Below are 25,528 nucleotides of genomic sequence, written 5' to 3'. Positions count from 1 at the left end.
AAAGAAACAACATTATGAACTGCTGATCTAAAGGCCTGCCCTCTCCTCCGTACGCAATCTCTCCATGGATCACAGATGTGAAATGAGGGTGTCTCGAAGAGAATGTTAGGTTTTACAAGCAATATTCCCCAATGGACCATGTCTCTCCCATCTCACAACTGGCTGAAGGATGTAGAGGATGTAAGCTCTGAGGCAGCTGGGTGGTGCAGTGGATAGAGCACCAGCCCTAAAGTGACCTGATTCAAATCTAGTCTCAGACACTGTGTCACCCTGGGCAAGTTACTTAACCCCAATTGCCTCAGCAAAAAGAGAGAGTGAGAGAGAGACAGAGAGACAGAGAGAGAAGAGAGACACACAGAGAGAGAGAGACACAGAGAGAATATAGATCCACTGTGCTTAAATTGTTTATTGATATGAAAAGCATTCCATTCAGTAAAGCAAAATGCCAAATTAAAGGCTCTTTAACAATCTCTAAAATCACTCAACTTCCTTAAAAGACTTGACAAGAAAAGTAACCCTAGTTAATGTCTGGCCATAAATATTGGTGAAACAAAACAAGGAGGGATATACCCATCAAAAGTGTTCACTATGGATGGAAGAGATCCGAGTTGAGGAGGTTCTCTGAGGACAGTGATAACAGGCTGGCTCCAAGAGACTTTTTAAAAGCGCCTGACCTGACCATCCACATGGGAAAGACCAAGTGGATGAAAAGTGTCTAGATGATGGCCTGCATTTGGGCAATCCTCTCGGACATGGTCATCGCCAGTGTGTCTGGCTGGCACAAAGAGCACACAGGAGCAGCAGCAGGAGGCTGGGCCGAGTTACTTTTGAGAAGCTGCCTGACTCCAGTAGCAATCCCACATTCTCCACAGAAACAAAGGCCCAGTGTTTGAGAGCCGCCTTCTGAGAGTATGGCTGTTTGGCAGGAGCCAGGGAACATAAGGAACCAAAAACTATCCCGAGGAGGGGGACCAAGGAGAGGAGCATGATGGGTGGTGGGAACAGGCCGGAGCACAACCAATGGGAGGCTCTATTACTTCTGTGGCATATGGGAGTTAATGAGGCATCAAACACTGCCCTGAATCATCCCCCATTCTGCAGTGGAGGAAAGTGAAACAAAGTCATAAAAGGGACTTACGCAGGGTCACGCAGTCGGTCTGAGCCAGGGATTAACTTGATCTTCCCCCCTGCTTCATCCGCCCCACCATAGCTGCCCTTGGGCAGCTGCTGCACAGGGTGCCTGGAGTCCAGAAGGCTCCCGAGTTCAAATCCAGCTTCAGACACTCCGGCTGTGTGACTGTGGGCAAGTCACCTCACCCCATGTGCCTCAGTTTCCTCATCTGTGAAATGACTGCAGAAGGAGCTGGCCGACCATTCCAGCGCTTTGCCAAGAAAACCCCAAAGGGTCCACAAAGCCCAGATGTGATCAGCACTGACTGACCAACCCCTGGGAGACCACCTCTTCCACTCTGGACTTTCCATCTCACGGTCCCCCACGGCCCTGCTTTCAGAGTGGCTCCTGCCCTTTCCAGCCGTGACTCACTGTACCGTCTCCCATCTTCTTAGCAGCCGCCTTGCCCCACTGGGCTCACCCTCCTGCCTTTTCCTTCCTCTCTCCCTCCTCCTCCTCAGTCCTGGAACCAGAATCAAATTAACTTCCCCTGCTCCAGGAAAGGGGCCGAGCCCCTCCCTTGTACTGCTCCCCAACGTGTGCTGGCCCCCGCTATCTTTATAATAATGAAGATGATGGAAGAGCTAACATTTACATAGCTCTGAAAAGGGCTTCACAGATATTCTCTCCGCTAATTCTCACAACATCCAGGAGAGGAGCTGCTCCTATGCCCATTTTACAGAGAAAGAGACCGAGTGAAAAGGAAGTTTAGCGGCTTGTTCGGGATCACTCGCCAGTGGCCGAGGCCAGATTTGAACTCTGGTATCTGATGGCGTCTATCCCTCTGACGGCTTCTCCTCCCAGACTCCCCTGCACCTGCCTCCAAGCCTTAGCACGTCCCTGGCACACAGTGAGTGTTTTATAGATCTGACTTACTGGTTATTATACATCATTTAATTCAAGACCCTGTGAGAGAAGAGAAGATAAGCTGGCCCCGTGGTGGGAGGGACGCCACCGAGCACAGTGCCTGGGACATCAGGGGGCAAGGTCGCAGTCCGGGGGGCTGGGCGGAAACTTCCCAAATCAATGGAGAGCTGCCGGAAACTTCCCAAGGACCCCAGCCCTTCTTCAGGGGAAGGGTGGTCTGCGCCCCATTCCAGGAAATCTGGATGAGTCAGGTAATCATGACTAGCATTTATACGGCCCTTTCAGGTTTGCAAAGTACTGTTACTAATCTGGTTTACAGCAGGGGAAACTGAGGCAGACATAAGTGAAGTGACTGCCTAGGATCCCAGGGCTACTGGGTGCTCCTGGAAGCATTTGGGGGGAAAAGGGGACACTCTCCGCCTGGCCCTTGGAGAGAGCCTTGCCCTCTAGAGTCATGTGCCGGAGGGCGTTCTTGCCTGGGAGAGGTCGGTCTCCTCCCCGAGAGCACCCCACAGGGTGAGGATGCACCAGAAGTGCCCCATGCCTCCACCTTCCTGCTACCCGCTTCCCTGGGGATCCTGGGGCCTCCCCTGCATTCAGTCCTCCCGGTGCTGAGGAGTCTCAGACCTATTTGTCCAGCCCTCACCTCTCTCTAAGCTCCGTAGTCCCACCTCCAGCTTCCTACTAGACACCTGCCTGACATCCCAAGGACGCTTTCCCAACAAACGCTCCCCTTTCTGTAGAGGACACCACATGCTCCTCGTCCCTGCCCCACCCCCAAGCTGTGGCCACAACCCCGCCTCTCTGACATCCCGCAACCTTGGACCTGGACCACGGCAGCGGTGGGGGGCGGGGAGGGGGTCTCCCACTGCACAATTCTGTTACGTCCCTGGGCGAGTCCCTTGTCTGCCTCAGTTTCCTCACCTGTAAAATGGGGGAAATAGTAGCATCTACCTCCTGGGGCTGTTGTGAAGATCAAATGAAAAAAACTCTAAAAAAACTATAGCATCTGGTCCACAGTGTAACATTCTATGCAGATACATGTTGCACAGCGCGTTACATTGTATCACGTTGTGCATCAGACCCACCTGTAACATGTAACAGTTTGTACCAAATGCATGTTATTTGTCGCCACTTCGTGTTAACATGTAACATAATTTGTACAAACACAAACGTGAATAACGTAAACGCGAATTGTACGGGTAGCGTAGCGTGTCATAGAAATATATCACGACAAACATATAACGTGAATTTCTGGTTCCGCAGTTCCTCTCACGCCCCCTCTCGGGCTTGGCCGACGCTGCAGGCCGGGCCCTTTCCTTCCTCATTTGAGGCAAACAGGGTGAAGCCGGGCCGGGATTCGAACTCTCGTCTCTGATTCCACGCGGAACAGGAGCACAGAAACCTAAGGGCGGAGCCACATCTGTCGGTGTACGGCGCAGAGCGGGCGGTGACGAACAGCGGGAAATTTAAGTTACAAAGCGATGGTTTACGTCAGCGAGGTGACGTGCTTCAGAACGCGAACAAGCGCCGCCTCAGAGCACGCAAGGAGCGGGCGGCGTCCCACCTTTACCAACATGGCGGCGGCGGCCGGAAGTGCGCGGATCGGAAGAGGCGCGTGCCGGATATCCGGAATCGCCACCACGCGCCTCTTTCCTTTTCCAAAATGGCCGGCGGGGGCGCCGCAAAGCGCGATGCGGGCGATTCGGGGTTCCTGGGGTTCCGCTCCGTTTCCGTGGACCCCGGGGCCGCGAGGCGGCGCAAACGCGGCCCGCGGAACAAGAAGCGGGGCTGGCGGCGTCTGGCCGAGGAGCCGCTGGGGAAGGAGGTGGACACGTTCCTGGAGGACGTGCGGCTGCAAGAGCGCACGGCCGGGTAAGCCCGCGGGGTCTCCGGGGATTCCTGGGTCGGAGGCGCTCCGCGGGTGGGCGTCCGGCGGCTACTTCCGGTGGTCGTGGGCGCCCTTCCGGTGCAGGCTCCGGAGGGAAGGAGCGGGTCCTGCGCCCGGGAGAGGAAGGGCCCTGAGGCGTTATGGGGGCGCGGCCGGGGGGAGCGGGTCACCTGCCAACGCCTGTCCGTCCGTCCGCGGCCCGAGGGAATGGCGGCCGGGCTCGGACAGCCGAGATGAGCGAGGTGAAGGCGGCCTCTGCCGGCCCCCTTCAAGCAGCCCGTATTCACCCGCTCTCTCTCCGCCCCCAGGGGCCTGATCGCGGAGACCCCCGATGAAAACCTCTTCTTTGTGGACACCGGGCACAAGGAGAAAGGTGAGACGGGGAGGAGGGAGGGGAGAGGGGGGAAGCAGAAGGGAATGGGAGACTTTCAGGGACAGCAGGAGAGTCCATGCTCTGGCCTGGTTTGAACGATAAGAAGCTCGGTGTCTTAAGTAAATAATAAGGGAACATTAATTAGGCGCTTACTGTGTGCCTGAGCTAAGACTGTTGGAGATAAGAAAAAGAAACAAAACAGTAGAACTGATCTGTGAAAAGATAAACGCCAAATAGAACTCCCCTGGGGAGGTGTCGTCCTCCTCCAGTGAGAGCCGGGAGCCCCAATGTTACTGGCCCCGTTACGCCGCGCACTCCTTTTGCCACAAGCTTGAGTCTAGGCGCTCCTGCCTACAGGAAGCTTACGGGGGTAAGAGGAATATAAATGAAGGGGGAATTGTGGGATTGGATTGGATGATTTCTTGAGGCTCCTTTTAGGTCTGTTTTGTGGACTAAAAGGCAGCACCCTAGAGAAGCTGAAATAGACTTAAAGGGAGAAAGTGAAAGTCTGAAGGGTGTCAGTGTAGATCTGGAAGAGACTTTTGGAGGGAAACATTTTATCAGTACTTGATACAGTGTTGACATTAGTTTACTTCGATGTCAGTGGGGGTTAAACAGGTATTTTTGTTGGTGTTTTGTGTTAAGTTACTAGTAAAATATTTTTCTTTGAGGCAAAATAGATCAGAAAAATGAGTATTGAATTTAATGTCTGACGTCATCAGTGTTTTGATTAGATTTGCTGAACTTTTAAAAAAAGTTTGTCATAAAAAATGGCATGGGAGGAGCATGATAGGAAATGAGGTATAAAAGTAAGGCAGTTATAATTAAAGGAAAAAGGCAAGTCCCGGATCTTTGTATGGTCAAGGTTTTTCTCTGGCTTGGAAGATGAAGGAGCCTCCTCCTTCCCTACCAAGAACTCCCATATTGGGAAAATGGAAGCTCACTCTCATCCTGGGAGTAGGGAAGTCCTTTGGGTGGGACAGGAGGGAGAGATCGAGCCCCCCTTTCTTGTTGTAGGTCCTTGGGTGAAGGGAGGCAGAATTGTGATGTAGAAATCTGGGGTGCAAAGTGCTCTCGGGGGCCAGCTGCTTCCGATCCCAGCTGTTATTCTGATGACTTCCTTTCCTCCAGACTTGAAGATAAATCAGGACCTGAAGAAGGCTTGGACGGACCGGGTTTTAGAATCACAGTCCAAAGTACCTTCCCCAAAGAAGTGAGTGAGGGCCCTTCTCTCCCCTCTCCTGATTCCGTCCTCCCTGGGGTTTCCTTTCTGGCAACTCCGAGAAGAGGAAGCCCCCTGATGAGGGGGAAGGTTTCCCCACCACTGTGGCACAGGATCATGGGGCCGCCTTTCTCTTTTTCTCTTTGCCTTTTATTCGTGCACCTTCATTTCCTACCAAGAATGGCTTCCTGGCTAAGGGGGCAGGGACTGCGGCAGCCCCCATGGAGCTGGGGGAGCCCAGAGAGGACAAGGGAGGGTGTTTACTATAGGAAGGGCAGGAGCTGTTTGAGGGGGAAAGAAGGCCTGTTCTGAACTGGGGGGGGGGAACCCAATGAAAGGAACTGGGGGCCCAGCATCATTCCCTTACAATTCTTTCTAACACCGGGTCCCAAGAACCCTGGGGGGGGACCGGGGCCCGGTGGGGCAGGGCCCCCACTTTCTTTTTTCCTGGAACCCGACCAGAAAGGCAAGAAGGTAAGAAAAGGTTTGTGGGGGGAAGGGAAAATGGGGGGTGGGTTCTGGGGGCCAAAGGCCCCCCTTGGGGGGCCAATCTAGGGTGGGGAAAAATTTGCTGTTTGGTTTGGCGGGGGGCAAGGGAGCCCCCCAAATTGCCTTTCTTTCCCCCCTCTTTGGAAAGCCCTTTGGGACTTTGGGGCAAATTTGGGGGAAAGGGGATTTTTGGGGAGGGCTTTTGGACAAGGTTGTTTTTCTGGTTAACTTAAAACCCCTAAAAAGATCCTCACTGCAGCTTAGGGAAGGGGAGTCTTTGGCAGGGTCCCCCAGGGGGTCAATGGGGTTAGACTCCAGCCCACGGCAGCTTCCTGTGCGCCTGCTGGTGATTGAGGGTATCCGTCTGCACACACTCATCTCTTTCTTCTTCCCCTTTTTGCAGCGACCTCAGCGCCTACAGACCAAGCCCTCGCAGGCCCCAGCTGTGGAGGTGATTCCTTCCGGAGGCTCTTACAATCCTTCCTTCCAGGACCACCAGGTACCATCTCCCTTCCTTCTCGCCCTGGACCCCTCGGCTAGGCCCAGAGCATGCTGGGGGCCGCCCCCCTTCCTGCTCGTCAGGCTTACCTTTTTGTCCCTGCCAGGCCCTGCTCCGGGAGGCCCACGAGGTGGAACTACAGAGGCAGAAGGTGGAAGAGAAGCTCAGCCGTCAGCTCGCCTTCCCCACTGTGGACAAGGCCCCCACCCAGGTGATTACTGGGGACCCTTGGGGCCAAGTGGCTGCCAGACCCACCCTGAGGGATCCTGGAGCCCCAGCCGTCCTTTCTATTCACCTCCACCTGGATCCACAGAGGGAGAGGGAGGAGAACTTTGTAGTGGAGCAACCACAGAGCCAGCCTGGGGTCAGCCACATCGCAGGCCTCCCTGGGCCTCTCGGATCCCGGTCGGAGGGCTATTCTCTGGGCATTCTCCATCCCACAGAAACCAGGAACACCATCCTATGGGAGCTGGTGTGGGAACTGAGAGGGAGACAGGGGGTCCTGAGAGATTGGGGGGCTTCTGCAGAACTCCCAGACAATTGGAACTGAGTATGAGCTTGTAGCTCTAGATGTGGGGACTGGGCTGGGTGCCTCTAGATGTGAATGGGGGAACAGGTGAGTGGGCACGAGACTCAGGAGCTGAGGAGGCCCAGAGAGGGAAGAGCCTGCAGTGGTCTGGGCCAGCAGCGATGGGTGCCTGACCTTGGGGGGCTGGGGATGGTGATGGGGGAGGGTCTGCTTGCCCTCCAACAGCCCCCGTACCTCCTCCCAGGAATCAGAGTTCAAGGAACTGTGTGAGGGGCTCCTGGAGGAGTCAGATGGGGAGACCCCCGCAGAGCCCGAAGGAGAGGGGGAGGCAGATTCCCAGACGCAGAGACCCCCAGGCCCTGAGAAGAAGACGGAGCAGCAGAGGAGGCGGGAGAAGGAGGCCCGCAAGCTGGTAAGGGCTGGGCTGGCACATCTTGCTCCCCCCCACAGCCCTCTTTGGGTGGCTTGGGTTCCCTGGTGCTTGTATAGATGGCACAGAGCCTCTACCCTCTGACCCTGGGTCTGGGGGGGTGGTTCCTCATAGAAAGCCCAGCAGGCGGCCGAGCGGGCGGCCAAAAAGCGGCACCAGGAGGTGTTCCAGCTCCGGGGCATCAGGCTGCAGGTGGCGCGGCGGCTGGCAGAGCTGGCACGGCGGCGAGAGAGGCGGAGACTGAAGCGGCTGGCAGAGGATGAGAAACCTCGACGCCTGGGGAGACTAAAGTGAGGAGCCAGGGGTCTTGAGGGTGTCTGCTCTCTTCGGAAACCTCCTGCCATCAGTGTAGCCCTAGCCACTGGGTGCTACTCCTTCCACTGGTGGGGAGGGAGGGGAGGAAGAGGGGTGTCTGTCCCCAGCTCTACCTGCCCCTAGTCCCTCTCTTTCCCATGAGGAATCCTGCCCTCTGGGATCCGGCAAGGAAGGCAGTGGTTTTTCCCCCCCAGCCAAGTGAAGGCTTCCCTGCTCCTCTGGGCCCCCTCAGGCAGTTATAAGCCACGGAGGACCTGCAGGGTGCAGAGCTGGGGAGGCCCCCCTGTAGCCGGGCACTCATGTACCCCCTTCCTCCCTGCCAGGTACCAGGCTCCGGACATTGATGTGCAGCTTAGCACCGAGCTGGCAGACCTTGAGGAAGCTGAAGGTATTGGGCCGGGGGGGGGGTGGGGGGGGTGGGGGGGGTGGGGGGGGAGGGTCCCGTGCCCGGTGATGAGACACATCCTTGCACGCCTGAGGCCCTGCCCTGAGTGGTCTGGGACAGTGGGCGACACCATGGGTCCCCTAGGAAGGCCGGGTCTGGCCTGGGCCTGGGGGCTGAGGGCACAAGGAGGTGGGGCTGGGGAGCCAGAGGGTCTTGGTCACCTGACGCCTCTCTCCTTCCTAGCCTGAGGGGAGCATTCTGCGGGACCGATTTAAGAGCTTCCAGCGCAGGAACATGATCGAGCCCAGGGAGAGAGCCAGGTGAGGGGTCCAAATGGCTGGGCCACCCAGGGAAGGGTCTTGGGGAAGGGGTCCTGCTATCTGACCTTCCTTCTGTCTCCATGCCCAGGTTCAAGCGAAAATACAAGGTCAAACTCGTGGAGAAGCGGTCCTTCCGGGAGTTCCCGTGAGTATCCTCGAGCCCCTTTTCCCCTGCAGAGCCAACGGGCCCCACGGCTGGTTTTTGACCATTCCTGTTCTCTTTTGCCCATAGATTGTAGCTGCAGCTCCTGGGATTCCTGCCCTGCCTGGTCCCTCACGCGCCATTAAAGTTCTTTGGTCTGTCTCTGCGTGCTCCAAGTCTCAGTCCGAATTGTTCTAGGCTCTGGTTCTGGAGAGGGTTTGTGTCCCGGGAAACTGCCCAGACTCTGTCGTCCACCAGAGTCTAAAAAATTAAAGCCCCACTGAATGTAGAGCAAAGGAAGCCGTGGCCGGGTCCCGTCCCACAGCAGGCGTGCAGAAGACTAGGGGTCTCTTGGGGTGCTGGATGAGAGATGTCTGGGAGAAGACAGTCCCAGCATGTGGGGTCAGAGGCGAACCCCCCTTCCCCCTGGGCACCTCCTTGCTGCCTTGGCTACTCCTCCAAGAACACCTTGCAGAGAAAGTACGGCCCATGAGAGGAGGGACTCCTTTTCTTCCCAGGAGCTCCAGAGTCCATGCAGCACCTGCTCGATGAGTATTTCTTAGGTGTTAGTCATGGTTCAGCACACGGGGAGATGGCCGAGTAACAGGTCAGCCAGTGAGCCCCGCCGGGCCCAGGGGCTCTGTCTCCCCACTTTCCAGGCACTGTTTTGTTAAGTGGAGGCCCTGGCAGTATTTTGGGGTTGGTATTTAGCAGTGAAGTGCCCAGGCGAGAGAAAAATGGCAGCCAAAATAATGAAGTTTTAAGAGCGTTTATTGCTAGCTAATGACTGGACCCCAACACTAAAATGGCAGGGGTCAGGAATGAGGGGCCTCGGGGCCATATATTTATAGAAAGGAGAGAGAGATATCAAAATGTTTCTTGATACATTTGTCATAATAAAGGAATTTCTGTTCTAAACAGGAGGCAAAAAAAGTTATCACTCTAAGGGGGTCATTCTCAGGCAGCAGCAGCAGCATTTCTTTAAGCTTATCACGTTGTCAAGGTCTCAGACTCTCAGGACAGTACATCTGGGTTGTTAAAAATACTGTCTGCATTAGGGAGTGAAGAACTAGTAATGAACGTCTAACTACAAAGATTCAAGATTATGTTTCTCACGGTCCCACCTGGGGGGCTTTTCCACTTCATAGGAGCCCAAGAGCTTTTTGCTAAGCTCAGACCTGGTTCCCCCAAGCAGGGCCCAGAACCCAAGCGGCCCCTGGCAGCTTTTATTGGCTGCGTGTTGATCTGGGCAGCTAGTTCATTGAGCCCTGCTGGGCACAGCCCAGGGGAGGCATTTCAGTCACTTTGCCGCAAGCGTCCCCCCAGAGGCTCTGCCCGGCAGACCTGGTGCTCGGGGAGGGCACTAAGGTGCCCTCCAGGTGAGAGTTCACCTGGCCAAACGTGCCTGGTGTGCTTCTGACAAGGGGGCTCTTCCTGTCAGTATTGGGATAATCTGGGGGTGCCGTACCCCGCATGAGAGTGAGGAAACCTCAGTGTTGTTCCATTGGGAGGGAAATGGGGGGGGGGTAGTGCAGGGGGCAGCTGGGCTCTGCTCTACAGCAGTTGATGCTGGAAGAAACCCCAGGGGGGTATGAATGGGTGGGAATGTGCAAGGCTCAAAGGAAGAACCTACCCAGGGTCAGGTCTGAATTAGGGGTGGAGCCAGAGCCTGAACTCAGATAATAGGAGAATCAGTATTTCCATCACTTCCTTCAGCATCAGCAGCAACTTTTAGGGTTTTTTACCTGCAAAAATACTTTTCTTTAGGGACTATTTGCATTCTCTTACCTTTTAAAAGAAATTTGCTTTTGGAAGTCATTAAATTTTTATTCAGTTATAAGTTCTCCCGGTGTTCCATATTGGCCACGGGCAGAAATTTTAAAAATGAAAAATTGCCGTCTGCGGTTCAGGTCACCAGTCCCCGGATGTGGAGACGGCATTGTTGGAACTGTCAGATCTTGTGTCGCTGAGAAGAGCGAAGCCAGTCAGTTGGTCATCACACACTATTGTTATGGCCTTTAATGTTCTGGTTCTGTTCACTTTGAATCGATTCACTTGGATCTTTCCTGTTTTTCAGAAACCATACTGCTCATCAGTGTGCATAGCAGTATATGTAGTAATAGTTGTCCATGATGTTCGTGCTTAAAGAAATGCTTAAAGCTTAAAGCTTTAGAATGGCTGAACAACCTAACCCCAGTTGATAAGCATCTTCTCAATTTCTCATTCTTTGCTGCCGCAAAAAGAGCTGCAATAGATGCCTTGATACATACAGAACCTTTCTCCTTTTTCTTTTTTTGTCAGCTGAGGCAACTTGGGTTAAGTGACTTGCCCAGAGTCATATAGCCAGGAAGCATTAAATGTCTGAAGGAGATTTGAATTTGGGTCCTCCTGACTTCAGGGCTGAGGCTCTATCCACTGCACCACCTAGCTGCCCCTCTTTGATTTCTTCTGGATACAGACCAATACCAGTTGATAGCTTTGATCCATCCATTGATCACTTATCAATCAGGAAATAGTTTTCGTTTTTTATAAATTTGACTCTTCTCTGGATTTGAGAAATGAGGCCTTTATCAGAGGAACTGAATTTTTTTCCCTGGTTTCCTGTTTCTAATAAACTGTTTACACTTTCTATGTTTCTATGTCTACACTTTCTATTTGGTCACTCAGCATTTATTAAGCACCTACTACTGTTGAGTGTAACATTAGGAAGACTTGGGTTCAGGTGCTGCCACAGATACTTAGTAGCTATGTGAGTTTCTGGTACGTCACTGACACAATTTCCTCATCTTTAAAACAGGGCTATTGTTATCTTCAAGGGGTGCTTGTGAGAGTCACACGTAATTAGCTTTACAAACCCTGACATGCTACCTGCATATGAGCTATTTTCTTTTCCGAGGTGTGTCCCAGCGTGCACAAAGGCAATGGGTCTCAAGCCTTTTGCTCTCAGGACTCTTTCACACAAATCTTACTGAAAACATGCCCCCCAAAAGTTTTTATTTCTGCAGGTTATGAGTGCCACATTAGAAATAATAATAGAGGATTTTGAAAATTGTTTTTGATTTTTGCAATGATTCCCAGACAACTTTGAGAGCTGCTGATTGGAGATTGCTCAGTTGTTTTTTCCTGCTCTTAAAAATCCATTAGGAAAAAATACTTTAATAGCATAAAAGGAGAGAAATAAGGGGTAGTCTGTGTTAAGGCAGCAAGTTCTCAGTATGCTTCTAGTCTCCCCTTTAAAGGAAAATATTTTTATTTTCAAAATAGATGCAAGGATAGTTCCCAACATTTAGCCTTGCAAAACCTGTGTTCCAAATTTTTCTCCTTCCACTATCGGCAAGTGATCCAACGTAAGTTCTACATAGTTGCACATTGGTCATGCTGCACAATAAAAATCCAAAAGGGGGGGAAATGAGAGAAAAAAAAAGGTGGATATGTTGTGATCCACACTCCTCAAAGTCCTCTCTGAGACAGATGGCTCTCGCATCATAAGTCTGGGAATTGGCCCGAATTGCCTCATTACTGATAAAAGCTACGTCTGTCAGGATTGATCATCACATAATCTTGTTGCCGTGTACGATACTCTCTTGGTTCTACTCAGTTTCTCCAGATCTTTCTGAAATCCTCCTGATCGTTTCTTACAGAACAATGTTCCATAATATTCATATACCCTGATTTGTTCAGCCATTCTTTAATTGATGGGCATCCCTTCAGTTTCTTGCTACTACAAAGAGGGCTGCCACAAACATTTTAAGTTCTAAGGATATAAGCCCACAGTTTAATCGCCCTTTGGGTATAGTTCCAAATTGCTCTCCAGAATGGCAGGATCAGTTCACAACTCCACCAGCAAGGAATTACTGCCCCAGTTTTCCTGCATCCCTCCCAACATTATATATATTATATATATGACAACAAGCAATCCCATATAAATTAATGCAGTTGTAAACATTTCCATAGTCATCATGCTGCACACCAAAAATCAGATCAAAAGGGAAGAAACCAAAAATAAACAAATGATCACAGCACAGGTGAAAGTAGTGCTTCTGTCCTCGTTCAGTCTCAGTCTCTGGACTCCATCCCCGGCCTATTGGAATTGCCTTGCGTCCCTTCACTGTCTGAGAGGCACGGGCTCCCCCCGTCGTGCCCTGGTTTCTCAGGCTGGCTGCTGAGTGGAGTTGACCAGGGAGGACACTGAGGAGGCTGAGGCTGCCCCATCCAGGGACACGTCCCGTCCCAGGGGAGGCCGTAAAACAGGACTTGCCATTCACACCGACCTTGCAGATCCTTTACGTATTGCTTCTTGTCGGCATCAGGTGCCCAGCTGGCTGTGGGAGGGCAATGGTCAGGGGCTGGGGCAGCTACTTGTGGCCCTGATTCTTCCCGATCCCAGCACATCAGAGAGGAGTTGGAGGTTCCCCCTCTCACATCCCAGCCCCTGGCACACTTCTGGGTGATGGGAGGGCCCCAGGGCATCTGGGTTCCACAGGCCACTTCTGGGACATGTCCTGGTCGGTCTAGGACCCAGTGCTCTAGGACCTTCTGCACGGTGAACTTGAACTCTTGTTAGGGACTGGAGCATGTGGAAGGTCTCAGGGTCCCTGTCCAGCTCCATCAGCTTCCTCACTTCCTCCTAGACACGCGGGCTCAGCAGCGGCCTGAACGAATGCTTGTTCCAGCGAAGTCTGGACCTGACTGGATCGCTGGTCCCTGGCTCTCGGTCGTCCTGCTCCTGGCGTCTTCATCTATCTCCCTCCTCTGCTGGCCATCTTGTGCATGCTGGAGCCGTCAGCTCACCCAGCACGGCCCTGGCCGGACAGTTTATCCTTCGCTTTATGACCAGTGAGCCTCAGGGTCCAGCTGGTGCCGACCTATGGCTCGGCATAGGCTTTGTCTGGGAGATAATTCACAGTCTTGTCCTGGAGATGGTCAGAGATGGAGCTCACGGGGGACAGCGTCCCACAGACCTCCCTTGTCCCTTGCCACAATTTCAGAGTCTCCTCCACTCCCAGTGTTGCTCTCCTGCCTTCCTCAGAAGACCAGCCTTAGCCTTTTTTCCCCTACGGGACACAGAAAAGTCAATGAGCAGCGGATCGGGTTGCTGGTAGCCGCTGCCCCCCAGCTTGGACCTCTCCGCCATAACCAAGCCCTGACCTTGGAAGTCAGAGGCCGGGATGGAGATGAAGGAAGCCTCGGGGTGCGAGAGGAAGGTGCAGAGGGCTTCCTGGGCCCCCGTCACCCTCTGGGATGGGGGGACAGTCAGGAGCCTGGTCTGAAGAATCACTGTGATTGTCCACTTCTTGGACCACCCCTGAGATGTGCAAACACTCGGTGAAAACCCCAACCCCCTCCTCAGGGTGCACAAGAACCAGGTCCTGTTCCTGGGGTGGCTGATTTTGGGTCCAGAGCCCTGCACAAAATTATACATCCCTTTTCTAGTGTTCCACAGAGTGCCCAGGGCTGGTGTGAGCCCAGGGCCCAGAAGACTCATTTTATTTGAACATACATTCACATCAAGGAACCAAACAGTGAAGCCAAAAGTAATCAGGGAAATCACCAGGACTCTGTGTCTTCAGGTGATGGAGCCAAAAAAGTACTGACTGAAATCACCAGGAGTCTATGTCCTTGGGTGATGGAGCCAAAAGTAATCAGTGAAATTACAAAGAGTCTATGGCCTTGGGTGGTGGGGTCAAAAGTAATCAGTGAAATCACCAGGACTCTGTGTCCTCTGATGATGGAGCCAAAAGTAATAAGTGAAAACACAAAGAATCTATGACCTTGGGTGATGGGGCTAAAAGTAATCAGTGACATCACCAGGACTCTGTGTTCTATGGTGATGGAGCCAAAAGATGTTATGGGCCAGAATTCTGAACTTGAAATAAGGATGCTTACAAGGTACTAACTAAGAGGAATTGATGAGACAATGGTTATCTAGTTTAGCGTGGTGCTTAATAGTTCTCTAAGTTCAGTAAGATTGATTTAATCCTACAACAAATAATGGTTTCCTAGACATATGTGATTGGTTTATACTCAGTGTGGAGCCTATAAGCAGGGACTGAGAGCCACAGAGGACAAGCTCACTAGAAGCTCTCAGTCAAGGAGACAGAAATCCATTTCATCTTCAGTCAGGCTCCTGGTGGCAGGCTCTCCTCCTGCACTTCCTCCACTGAATCTAAGACTCCGGAAGGCCTCTAAGAAAGCTAACCGGTCCCAGGCAAGGACACAATAAAGGATTTGGACTTTAACCCCTGGCTGCTCTTGTGGTGATTACTCTGACTGAAACAAAAGCTGCTCCAGAGACCCCAAGAAAACCGAACCGGAAAACATTATAAAAATTAATCAATGAAATCACCAGGACTATGTCCGCTGGTGATGGAGCTAAAAGTAATCAGTGAAATTACCAGAATTCCCTGTTCTTGAGTGATGGAGCCAAAAGTAAGGAGTGAAATCAACTAGGACTTGATTTGTAGAGGGGAAAATAACCAGGTAGCAAGTATTAAGGGCCTATTGTGTGGTAGGCACTCTATTAGACACTAGGGATATGGGACAAAAGCAAAATAATGTCTACCCTTAAGGAACTTGTATTATATTTCAGAAACTACTACTACACTACTACTACTTATTATTATTATTATTATGTGGTGGCAGAACAGAAAAATCATCATTGTGCAAACTAACTTCCTTCATCTTCCTTTCGGAGATCTGTGAAATATTGCTAGAAATGCATGCAAATAAAAAAAAAAATTCCCAACAGATTAAGAAAATATGACCCTGAAAGAAACAGTGGAAATGCTGATATCCTATTTAATGAATTCACATTGTGATTCACAGCATGACCTTGGATAGGTCTTCAATTATTCTTCATTAAGATAACTGATTGTATTGAAATTCTATTTTTTCTTTATCTTTTTTTTTAGGGAATTTTTTTTTTACATTTGTTTTTAAATTTTTGAGTTCCAGATTCTCCCCCTTATTTCCCCAACAACGCACTTTGAGAAAGCCCGTGGAAAGCTGTGTAAAACATGAAATTCTATTTCTTAAAACAAAAACAGACAAGAGTTTTGATTTTAGCCTCACAGATTAATAGATATTTATCTTTGTTTCACAGGCTCCTTCATCTTTGGCTAATTATTCCCATATCATTCTGAAAGGATGAGATACTTCAGGCACTTAATCTTCTTCATATGACAAATATAAACTCTAATTTAATTTTTGCTTTGAGCATGAAATGACTATAAATTCAGATCAAAAGCAGCAAAATCTTTCTCACTTACAGCTTAAGGAAATCAGATGTTATAGTATTAATCTAATAATTAATGCATTGGTCAACTTGCACAGTTTACCTACCTTGAAAATAGAAATTTGACATGAGAAACAGGAACATGATTGTAACAGCATCAAACTTGGTCCTCCAGACCAAGGCTAAGGGCACAGAATGACTTAATACAGATATTCCAAGATAAAACATCCTTAGGTCTACTTGATTTCAGTTAAGTTTTTGGCCAAGTTCCACTTACAGAATGCAAAGCCAGATTCAGGATTTAACTGTGTGGGAAACTCCTATTCAAAAGGAAGTAACACAATGGGGAAACTGAGGCAGTAAGATCTTACATTCAGCCATGTCAAAGTCATCCCCTTAACCTTTCCCAGACATAGACATTCACCTGTAATCGTTCCCACACTGCACGTCCTCTGGACAGCACGTGGTATCCCCCTTAAATAGGGAGCTGTGGCCTCATGACAATACGGACAATTCTACCTGAAATCAAAACTTAGACTAATATCAGATCACAGTCCCATGAGATTTTACCTCAAATCATAAATTTCGTCACCATAGCTTAGGGCTCAGTTATTCTTCTTCTCCTGGTATTACAATGATAAAGTTTACTAGGCCTTTACAAATTTACTCAATGTCCTTTTCTTTCTTGTCTATCCTCGAGTCTATCCGGATATAAAATATATCACTAGAAATCAAATAATAATAATAATGATAATTACATTCTGGAATCCCATGTAGTTAGTGAATATATTGTTAGTTTATTCAAAAAAAAACTAGAAAAATAATACTGAACAATTGCTCTAAATCTCTATTCTAACAGATATTCATTTAAGGTATTGTATATTCATCCCTTAAAAGAAAAATAAATTTTAAAGATTGGAATTAAAACTAATTTGATTCAGGATATAACTTCAATATATACTATTGTGATATAAATTTATAAGCTCTTCAAGTAGATAGATAAATAATCATAGATGAAATTCACTCTGTATTATAAGCTGGCTTGAAAATTTCACTCCCATTTTGTACAACGAGTGTTTGAATCCGATTTGCTCGGTAGGAACTCCATCACCAGTAAGTTTTCACACAAGGTCGATAAGAGATTAAGTCTAGGTGGTCCCAAGAAACCTTGTAAGTTTACAAAGAAGGAGATTTTACAAGGTCTTTTCTTTGTATCTTTTCCTACACAGTAATTATCAATTTATCCATGTAAATACTTAATGGATTTAAACAACATGACAGTAATCCCTAATGACTTAATTAACAATCTCATGATTTTCATAAGCGATAATCAAATAATTTTAGCTGAAACTTCCTCTGTGCCACAGACAACCTGGAAGTTTCCAATTTCTTAAAGTTTCAGTACTTTGAGATGTTAAAACACTTAGTCAGGAGGACTGACAATATAATAATTTTGAAAGATTTCCCCCCTATTTTTTTTTATTATAGTAACTTTTTATTGACAGAATCCATGCCAGGGTAATTTTTTTACATTATCCCTTGCACTCACTTCTGTTCCGATTTTTCCCTCCCACCCTCCACCCTCTCCCCTAGATGGCAAGCAGTCCTATATATATGTTGAATATGTCCTAGTATATCCTAGATACAATGTATGTGTGCAGATCCAAACAGTTTTCTTGTTGCACAGGGAGAATTGGATTCAGAAGGTAGAAATAATGCGGGAAGAAAAACAAAAATGCAAACAGTTTACATTCATTTCCCAGTGTTTTTTCTTTGGGTGTAGCTGCTTCTGTCCATCATTGATCAATTGAAACTGAATTAGGTCTCTTTGTTAAAGAAATCCACTTCCATCAGATTACATCTTCATAGAGTATCGTTGTTGACGTATATAATGATCTCTTGGTTCTGCTCATTTCACTTAGCATCAGTTCATGTAATTCTCTCCAAGCTTCTCTGTATTCATCTTGCTGGTCATTTCTTACAGAACAATAATATTCCATAATATTCCTATACCACAATTTATTCAGCCATTCTCCAATTGATGGGCATCCACTCAGTTTCCAGCTTCTAGCCACTACAAACAGGGCTGCCACAAACATTTTGGCACATACTGGTCCCTTTCCCTTCTTTAGTATCTCCTTTCCCCCCTATTTTTTAATAGTTCAGTTCATAATCTAAAAATATCCAGAAAAGAGAGAAGTTGCTTTGCTAACAGTATATCTAATATAACAGTTATCAAATTTCACAATATAAGAAAATTTAGAAACATAACAATAATGAACAATATTATGGAATTGAAACAGGAAACAAACTTAATGACAATCAGATGATTTCAGTTCAATTGGATGCATTTCCAGACTACCATATATAGAAAATCATTCATCTTAACCTCCTTTGGCATTTTATATTCATCACATTAAAATCCTAGTAGAGTTCGCCAGTCTGAGGTAATTATATCTAAGCAAGGAACTGCAACTCAATAAGTACATGTTAAAAGAGAAAACCAAGCTCAAAAGTTTTTGTCTTCAGAATTGAATATGTATGAGTCACAGAGCCAGGAGTACAAGTATGAGATTGAAAGACTAGCCAGTGAATTCCTTAATATAAAAAAGTACCTCACTCAAAAGTTCAAGGAACAGAATCAAAAGAATAAGGATTGCCTATTTATGAAAGAAATTACTTATCCAACAGCCAGATTTGGCCCTTGATATTCTGGTAGGGCATTTCCCAACAATAGATGAACCAAGGCAGTAGGTTGAAATCTGGAACACCTAGCAGTATCCATTGATAAATCAATTGCATTTGCTCAAAATTGTTTTTATGTCACATACATGAGGAATTTCTACTCAATTTAGCACTTGAATTCCAGGAAACAAAATGGAATAACACCAAATTTCAGAATCGCAGAGTTGCAGACATTTAAAAGAGATGAAGTTTGCATTAGTCCAAGTGGATACAGATTATATTTAGATCTATTCAATGAAACTGGCTCATTGAGAGCCAGATCTTTGGCTGTTACCATCTGATTGATTTGAAATGTATCAAATCTAGACACTCCATGTGGAAAAGCTTTGAAATTTAATTTTTGCTTTTAGTTAATAGGATACTTTTGATATTTTGTGTTTTTAGAAATGTTCTTGAAATCTGGTGCATATTCTCTAACCTTCTAGATATAAAGCTACTTTTTAAAACCTAGGTTAACAAATCATTTCTAATGGAGCAGTAATGAACTGAACCAGCTACGCCCAGAAAAAGAACTCTGGGAGATGACTAAAAACCATTACATTGAATTCCCAATCCCTATATTTATGCCCACCTGCATTTTTGATTTCCTTCACAAGCTAATTGTACAATATTTCAGAGTCTGATTCTTTTTGTACAGCAAAATAACGTTTTGGTCATGTATACTTATTATTGTGTATCTAAGTTATATTTTAATATATTTAACATCTACTGGTCATCCTGCCATCTAGGGAGGGTGGAAGTAGAGGTGAAAAAATTGGAACAAGAGGTTTGGCAATTGTTAATGCTGTAAAGTTACCCATGTATATATCCTGTAAATAAAAGGCTATTAAATAAAAATAAATAAATAAATAAAACCTAGGTTAAAAAAAATTGGGATGAATAGCCACCTGAAGACACAACAAGGGCCATAATCTGCCTCTGATACAAAGCTCCAATTAAGAAATTAAAGCTATTTGGCTCTTTTCAACAATGAAGTGATTCAAGATAATTCCAATAGACTTGTAATGGAAAGAGCCAGTCACACCCAAAAAGAAGACTATGGAGACTGAATGTGGATCACAATATAATAATTTCACTTTTTTTTATTGTTTGTTTGTTTTCTCATTTTTTCCCCTTTTGATCTGATTTTTCTTTTGCAGCATGATAAATGTGGAAATATGTCTAGAAAAATTGCACATGTTTAACCTTTATTGGATTACTTGTCCAGGAAAGAGGGGGAAGAGAGGAGGGAGAGAGAAAAATTTGGAACACAAGGTTTTCAAGGATGAGGGTTGCAAACTATCTTCACATATATTTTGAACAATAAAAAACTATTATAATTTAAAAAAGAAAAATTGAACTAAATTTTTATTTCTGTTTTTGCTCTCCCTAATTTAGGTATCAGAATTTTTATCATATTAGAACTCTTCTTTATTTTTTTCAAATATTTTTCATAGTTAATTGTTCTTTAAATATTTGGTAGAAATCACTTGTAAATTCATCTTCTCCTAAGTTTTTTTTTCCCCCCTTAGGGATATTATTTATGGTTTGTTCAATTTATTCTAAAATAGGGTTATTTAAGAAGTCTATTTCCTTGACCAACAGGATGATTTCAGAAAGGCCTGGAGAGACTTACACGAACTGATGCTGAGTGAAATGAGCAGGACCAGGAGATCATTGTATACTTCAACAACAATACTATATGATGACCAGTTCTGATGGACCTGGCCATCCTCAGCAACGAGATCAACCAAATCATTTCCAATGGAGCAGTAGTGAACTGAACCAGCTATGCCCAGAGAAAGAACTCTGGGAGATGACTAAAAACCATTACATTGAACTCCTAATCCCTATATTGTATACCACCTGCATTTTGATTTCCTTCACAGGCTAATTGTACAATATTTCAAGAGTCTGATTCTTTTTGTACAGCAAAATAACAGGTTTAGTCATGTATACTTATTGTATCTAATTTATATTTTAATATATTTAACATCTACTGGTCATCCTGCCATCTGGGGAGGGTGGGGGTAAAGGGTGAAAAATTGGAACAAGAGGTTTGTTTAAATGCTGTAAAAGTTACCCATGCATATAACCTGTAAATAAAAGGCTATTAAATTAAAAAAAAAAAAAAAGAAGAAGAAGAAGAAGTCTATTTCCTGTTCTGTTAATCTGGAAAAATTGTATTTTTGTAAATATTCATGGACTTGGTGTAAGGAAGATTCATCTTCCTGAGTTCAAATCTATTCCCAGTCACTTACTAGTATGTGTGTGCCTCACGTCATTTAATCCTGTTTATTTCAGTTTCTTCTCTGTAAATCAACTGGAAAAGGAAATGGCAAACCACTCCAGTTTCTCTGTCAAGAGAACCTAAGTGGGGTCACGAAGAGTTAAACATAATTGGAAAAACAATGGAACAAGAATTTTGGTGTTCTTCATTTAAAAAAAAAGTATATTAGCTAATGGCCTATCTATTTTATTGATTTCCACCCTCCCCCCCGCCATAAAACCAGTTCCTAGTTTTTATTTCTTAGTTCAATGGGTTTTTTAACTTTCATTGTTATTAATTCTTCCTTTGATTGGATTTTGGTGTTTAATTGGGAATTTTAAAATTTTTTCTGTTTTTAAAAATTACCATTTGTTATCTACTTTCCCCTCTTTTTCGATTGCTTTAAAGATATAAAATTTCCCCATAAGTACTGCTTTGGTTGCCCCCCAAAAGTTTTGGTTTATTGTCTCATTGTTGTCATTCTCTTTAATGAAATTATTGATTGTTTCTATGATTTTTCTTTTTCTTCATTCTTTGGGTTGATTTTTAGTTTTAAATTCATTTTACCCTATATTTAAAATTTTTGAATTAATTTTCATGACATTTGATAAGGAAATCTTTAATATCTTTTTAGAAAGGTTATTTTTGAAATACAAGGAACTAGGAAAATTATTCCTTTCTGTTCCCATTCAGTATTCTCAGGAGATTCATCATAGCTAACTTTTTAAAATTCTCCTCATCTCCTTAATCTTTTTAAAATTTATTTTATGGTTATTTTGTTCAGATCTGAGAAATGTAAATTGAGGTTCCCCACCAGTATAGTTTTACTATTTCCCCCTATAATTCATTCACTTTTATTTGAATAATTAGAATGCCATTCCATTTGGTGTACACATGCTCAGTATTTATATAGCTTCTCAGACATCCCAATCTGGATGTCTAATAGACATTTTTAAACTCAATATGTTCCAAATGGAACTCATTATCTTTCTCTTTAAATCCTCTTCCTCTTTCTATCTTCCCTATTACTAAATAGGGCAATACCATCTTTCCAATCTCTCCCACACAAAACCTAGGAATCATCCTGGATTATTTGCTCTCTCTCACCATCTCCTGCCTTCCCCTCCTCCTACCATAGCCAAGTTGATTTACTCCTGCAACATCTCTTGAATTCACCTCCTTCTCTCTTCTGATTCTCACCATGCTGATGCAAGCTCTCATCCCCTTATACCTGGACTATTGCAGTAACATGCTGGGGGTCTGCCTATCTCAAGTCTGTCCCCACTCCAATCCATTCTCCATTTAGCTACTAAAGGCATTTCCTTAACTCAGGTTTAATCATGTCACCACTGTCCTTACTCAATAAATTTCAGTGGTTCCCTGTGACCTCCAAGATCAAATACAAAATGCTATGTTTAGCATTCAAAGTCCTTCATCCCCCATCCCTTCCTGTCTTTCCAGTCTTCTTATACTGTACTCCCCAACATGTAGTCTTTGATCCAATGAAAGTGACCATCTATCTCCTATGCCTGGAATATTCTTCTTTCTCCCTTTAAATTACTGGCCTTCCTGACTTTCTTTAATTCCCTCTCTTAATTATTTCCTATTCTGTATGCACAGATATGCATACACAAAAATATATACACATATTTTTGGATGTTGTCTCTCCCATTAGAATGTAAGCTCCTTGAAGGTAGGGTTTATAATCCCAGTACTGAGTACAATGTCTGGCCCACAATAAGTGCTTAATAGATGTTTGTTGACTGATTTATGTATAGGCATGGGAGGCAGGATGAAAGGCAGTTGTATATAATGGAGAAAAGGAAGTTATGAAGAGGAAAAAATGAAAAGATATAGGTATATTTCAGAACTATCATTGCTTAATCATTTAGTCATTTCTGACTCTTTGTGATCCCGTGGACCTGTCCATGGGATTTTCCTAGCAAAGTCACTAAAATAATTTGCATTTTCTTCTCCCATTTTATAGATGAGGAAGAAACTGAGAACTGAGGTTGGATTTGAACTCAGATGTTTTTGATTCCTAGTCAAATGCTCTATTTATTTTATTACTTACCTGCCCCTTCTTCAGAACTACATCAGGTGTCTTTAAAACTGGAAGTGCTATTGATAAGCAAATAATAGCTGAGCATAGGAACAAATCAGAAGCAGAGCTCTGAAGAAGTGCATTAGCTAGTTTGGCTGAAATGTGTCTAATGAAGTGTTAATTAAATATAGCTTATATCAACTCAGCCTAATAGTAGAAACATCTAATCAATACAGAAGCTACATTCATCCAGGAATCCATAAGGCCACCTCTAAAGACAGAAAGAAGACACAGTGATTGACAGTTCTGGAGCAATGAATCAACTTGAACACATGGATTTCTTTGTGTTCCCACTCCTCCTGCCAGATATTGAGTGCACTGATGAAAGAATACAACCCAGATTTAAAGTGTTGATTGTAATGTTTTATTTTTCACGTTTGATTGATTATTGAGTCATTTCAGCTATGTCTGACACTCTGTTTTGGGATTTTGTTGACAGAGATACTGAGGGGTTTCTTCTTTCCTTCCCCAGCTCAATTTACAGATGAGGAAACTGAGGCAGAGTTAAGTGACTTATCCAGAGTCACACAGCTAAGAAATGTCTGGATCTGGATTTGAACTCAAAAAGATTAGCCTTCCCAATTCCTGGCCCAGCACTCTATTCACTCTCATCATATAAATGAATAAGTAGTAGTGAAATTCATGGGCTGGAACTCAAGAGCTATAGTAGTAGTTAGGGAGAATATTTATACTCAACTGAATTCTGAAATAATTTGAATACAATTTCCAAATACCTTTACTTTTTAACTCTTTCTCACTCTCTGTTTCTCTCTTCCCTTCCTCCTCTCTCTCTCTCTCCTCCCCTCTCTCTTTCTCCCTCTCTCTTTCTCTCTGTCTCTCTCTCTTCTGTCTGTCTGTCTCTGTCTCTGTCTCTCTATCTCTGTCTCTGTCTCTGTCTCTTCACCTCCCTTTTCTTCTCCCTCTCCCTCTCTCTCTCTCTCTTTCATCTTTTTCCAAGATATAACCCCTGCAATCATTTTCCATTTTTGTCAATATTGTCAACTTTATGTACCTGGGAGTTATTTTGGTATAGATATAGTATCTATATCCATAACTATAATATTTATGATTTGATTTTATGATACTGCATTTTTCTATTAATGATTTAGATCTTTTTTCATATGGTTATTGATGGCTTGCGTTTCTTTGGAAAATTTCCTCTTCCTATCCTTTATCTTTTATTTGGAGAGTTACTGTTATTCTTATAAATTTAAATCGGTTCTCTATCTACCATAGAAATTAGATGTTTATCAGGGTATTTTACCATAAAGATTCCTTCCCATTTTCTGCTCCTTTTTAAATTTTAATTGCATTGATTTTGTTTGTGCAAAACCTTTTAAATTTTATATAATCAAAATTGTTTATTGTACATCCCCTGAACTTTCCTATCTCTTGTTTGTTTGTGAACTCTTTCCCTTTCCATAAATCTGGCAGAGAATCTCTTCCACGCTCCTCTGATTTGTTTATGGCATTACTTTTTATATCCAGTTGGCGCATATGTGGGTATACAGAATGAGATGTTGGTGTATAGCTAGATTCTATGAAAGTGCTTTTCAGTTTTCCCAACAGATTTTGTTAAATAGCAAATCCTTGTCCCAAGACCTAGGATTTTGGGGGTTTGTCAACTGCTAGGTAACTGTAATTGCCTTTTTCTTCTCTTGTATATCATGTGCCTAATCTGTTCCACTGACGAATTTCTCTGTTTCTTATCCAGTAACAAATTGTTTTGATGATTATAACTATATAGTGGAGTTTAAGATCTGGTACTATTAGCCCCTCGCCTCTCTTCCCACTTTTTTTTTTTTTATTGATTCCCTTGATTATATTCTTCTTGATGAATTGTGTTATTATTTTTCTAGCTCTACATTGTAATCCTTTGATAGTTTGCTTAGAATTGCACTTAATAAGTCAATTTAGAGAGCATTGTCACCTTTATTACACTTTATTATACTGGCTCAGCTCATGAGTAATTAATATTTCTCCAGCTATAGGTCTGACTTTATTTTTATAAAGGACTTTTTAATTGTATTCATGTAGTTCCTATATATGCCTTGATATAGACCCCCTGTACTTTATATTATTTGTAGCTGTTTTAAATGGAATTTCTCTTTTTGTTTCTTCCTGCTGGGTTTTGTTGGTAACATATAGAAATACTGTTTGATTTGTCTAGCTTTATCTTATATCATGCAACTTATGAAATCATCTTGATTGACTCTTGAGGAACATATCTTTGCATGTTGAGAAGGAACAATTAAAACCAAATATGGAACAACTGATTGTTTTAAGACTGTGAAAGAAGTATGACAAGGCTGCATATTGTTGTCGTACTTATTTAACTTATATGCAGAGTACATAATGTGAAATGTCAGGCCAGACAAATCCAAAATTGGAATGAGAATTGTCAGAATATTTATCAACTATCAGATATGCATATGATACCATTCTTATGGCAGAAAGTAAAGAATCGAGAAGCTTCTGGATGAGGGTAAAAGAGGAGAGTGTTATAACTGGTTTGAAGCTTAACAGAAAAACAATATTCCAATTCTGAATTAGGCAGAGAGCAC

General features: G+C 44.9%; 1 protein-coding gene and 1 non-coding gene across 2 annotated transcripts; both read left to right on the top strand.

Annotated features, from left to right (window-relative positions):
• The first annotated feature begins 3,673 nt into the window (after nt 1–3,673).
• Nucleotides 3,674–8,804, top strand: NOP53 (NOP53 ribosome biogenesis factor). Its single transcript, XM_031961644.1, is given in 12 exon segments — nt 3,674–3,913; nt 4,238–4,302; nt 5,434–5,515; nt 6,260–6,512; nt 6,619–6,723; nt 7,286–7,453; nt 7,586–7,761; nt 8,110–8,157; nt 8,159–8,174; nt 8,415–8,491; nt 8,580–8,636; nt 8,724–8,804. Coding segments are annotated over 12 exon segments (1,263 nt in total). The 5' UTR covers nt 3,674–3,704; the 3' UTR covers nt 8,731–8,804.
• LOC116423121 lies at nt 8,231–8,353 on the top strand. Its single transcript, XR_004233589.1, has one exon. It is a non-coding gene; the product is annotated as a small nucleolar RNA SNORD23 (small nucleolar RNA).
• Nucleotides 8,805–25,528: the final 16,724 nt, after the last annotated feature.

This window comes from Sarcophilus harrisii, chromosome 3, assembly GCF_902635505.1.
Source record: "Sarcophilus harrisii chromosome 3, mSarHar1.11, whole genome shotgun sequence".
Lineage (NCBI taxonomy): Eukaryota > Metazoa > Chordata > Mammalia > Dasyuromorphia > Dasyuridae > Sarcophilus > Sarcophilus harrisii.
This window is presented reverse-complemented; position numbering and strand designations above follow the sequence as displayed.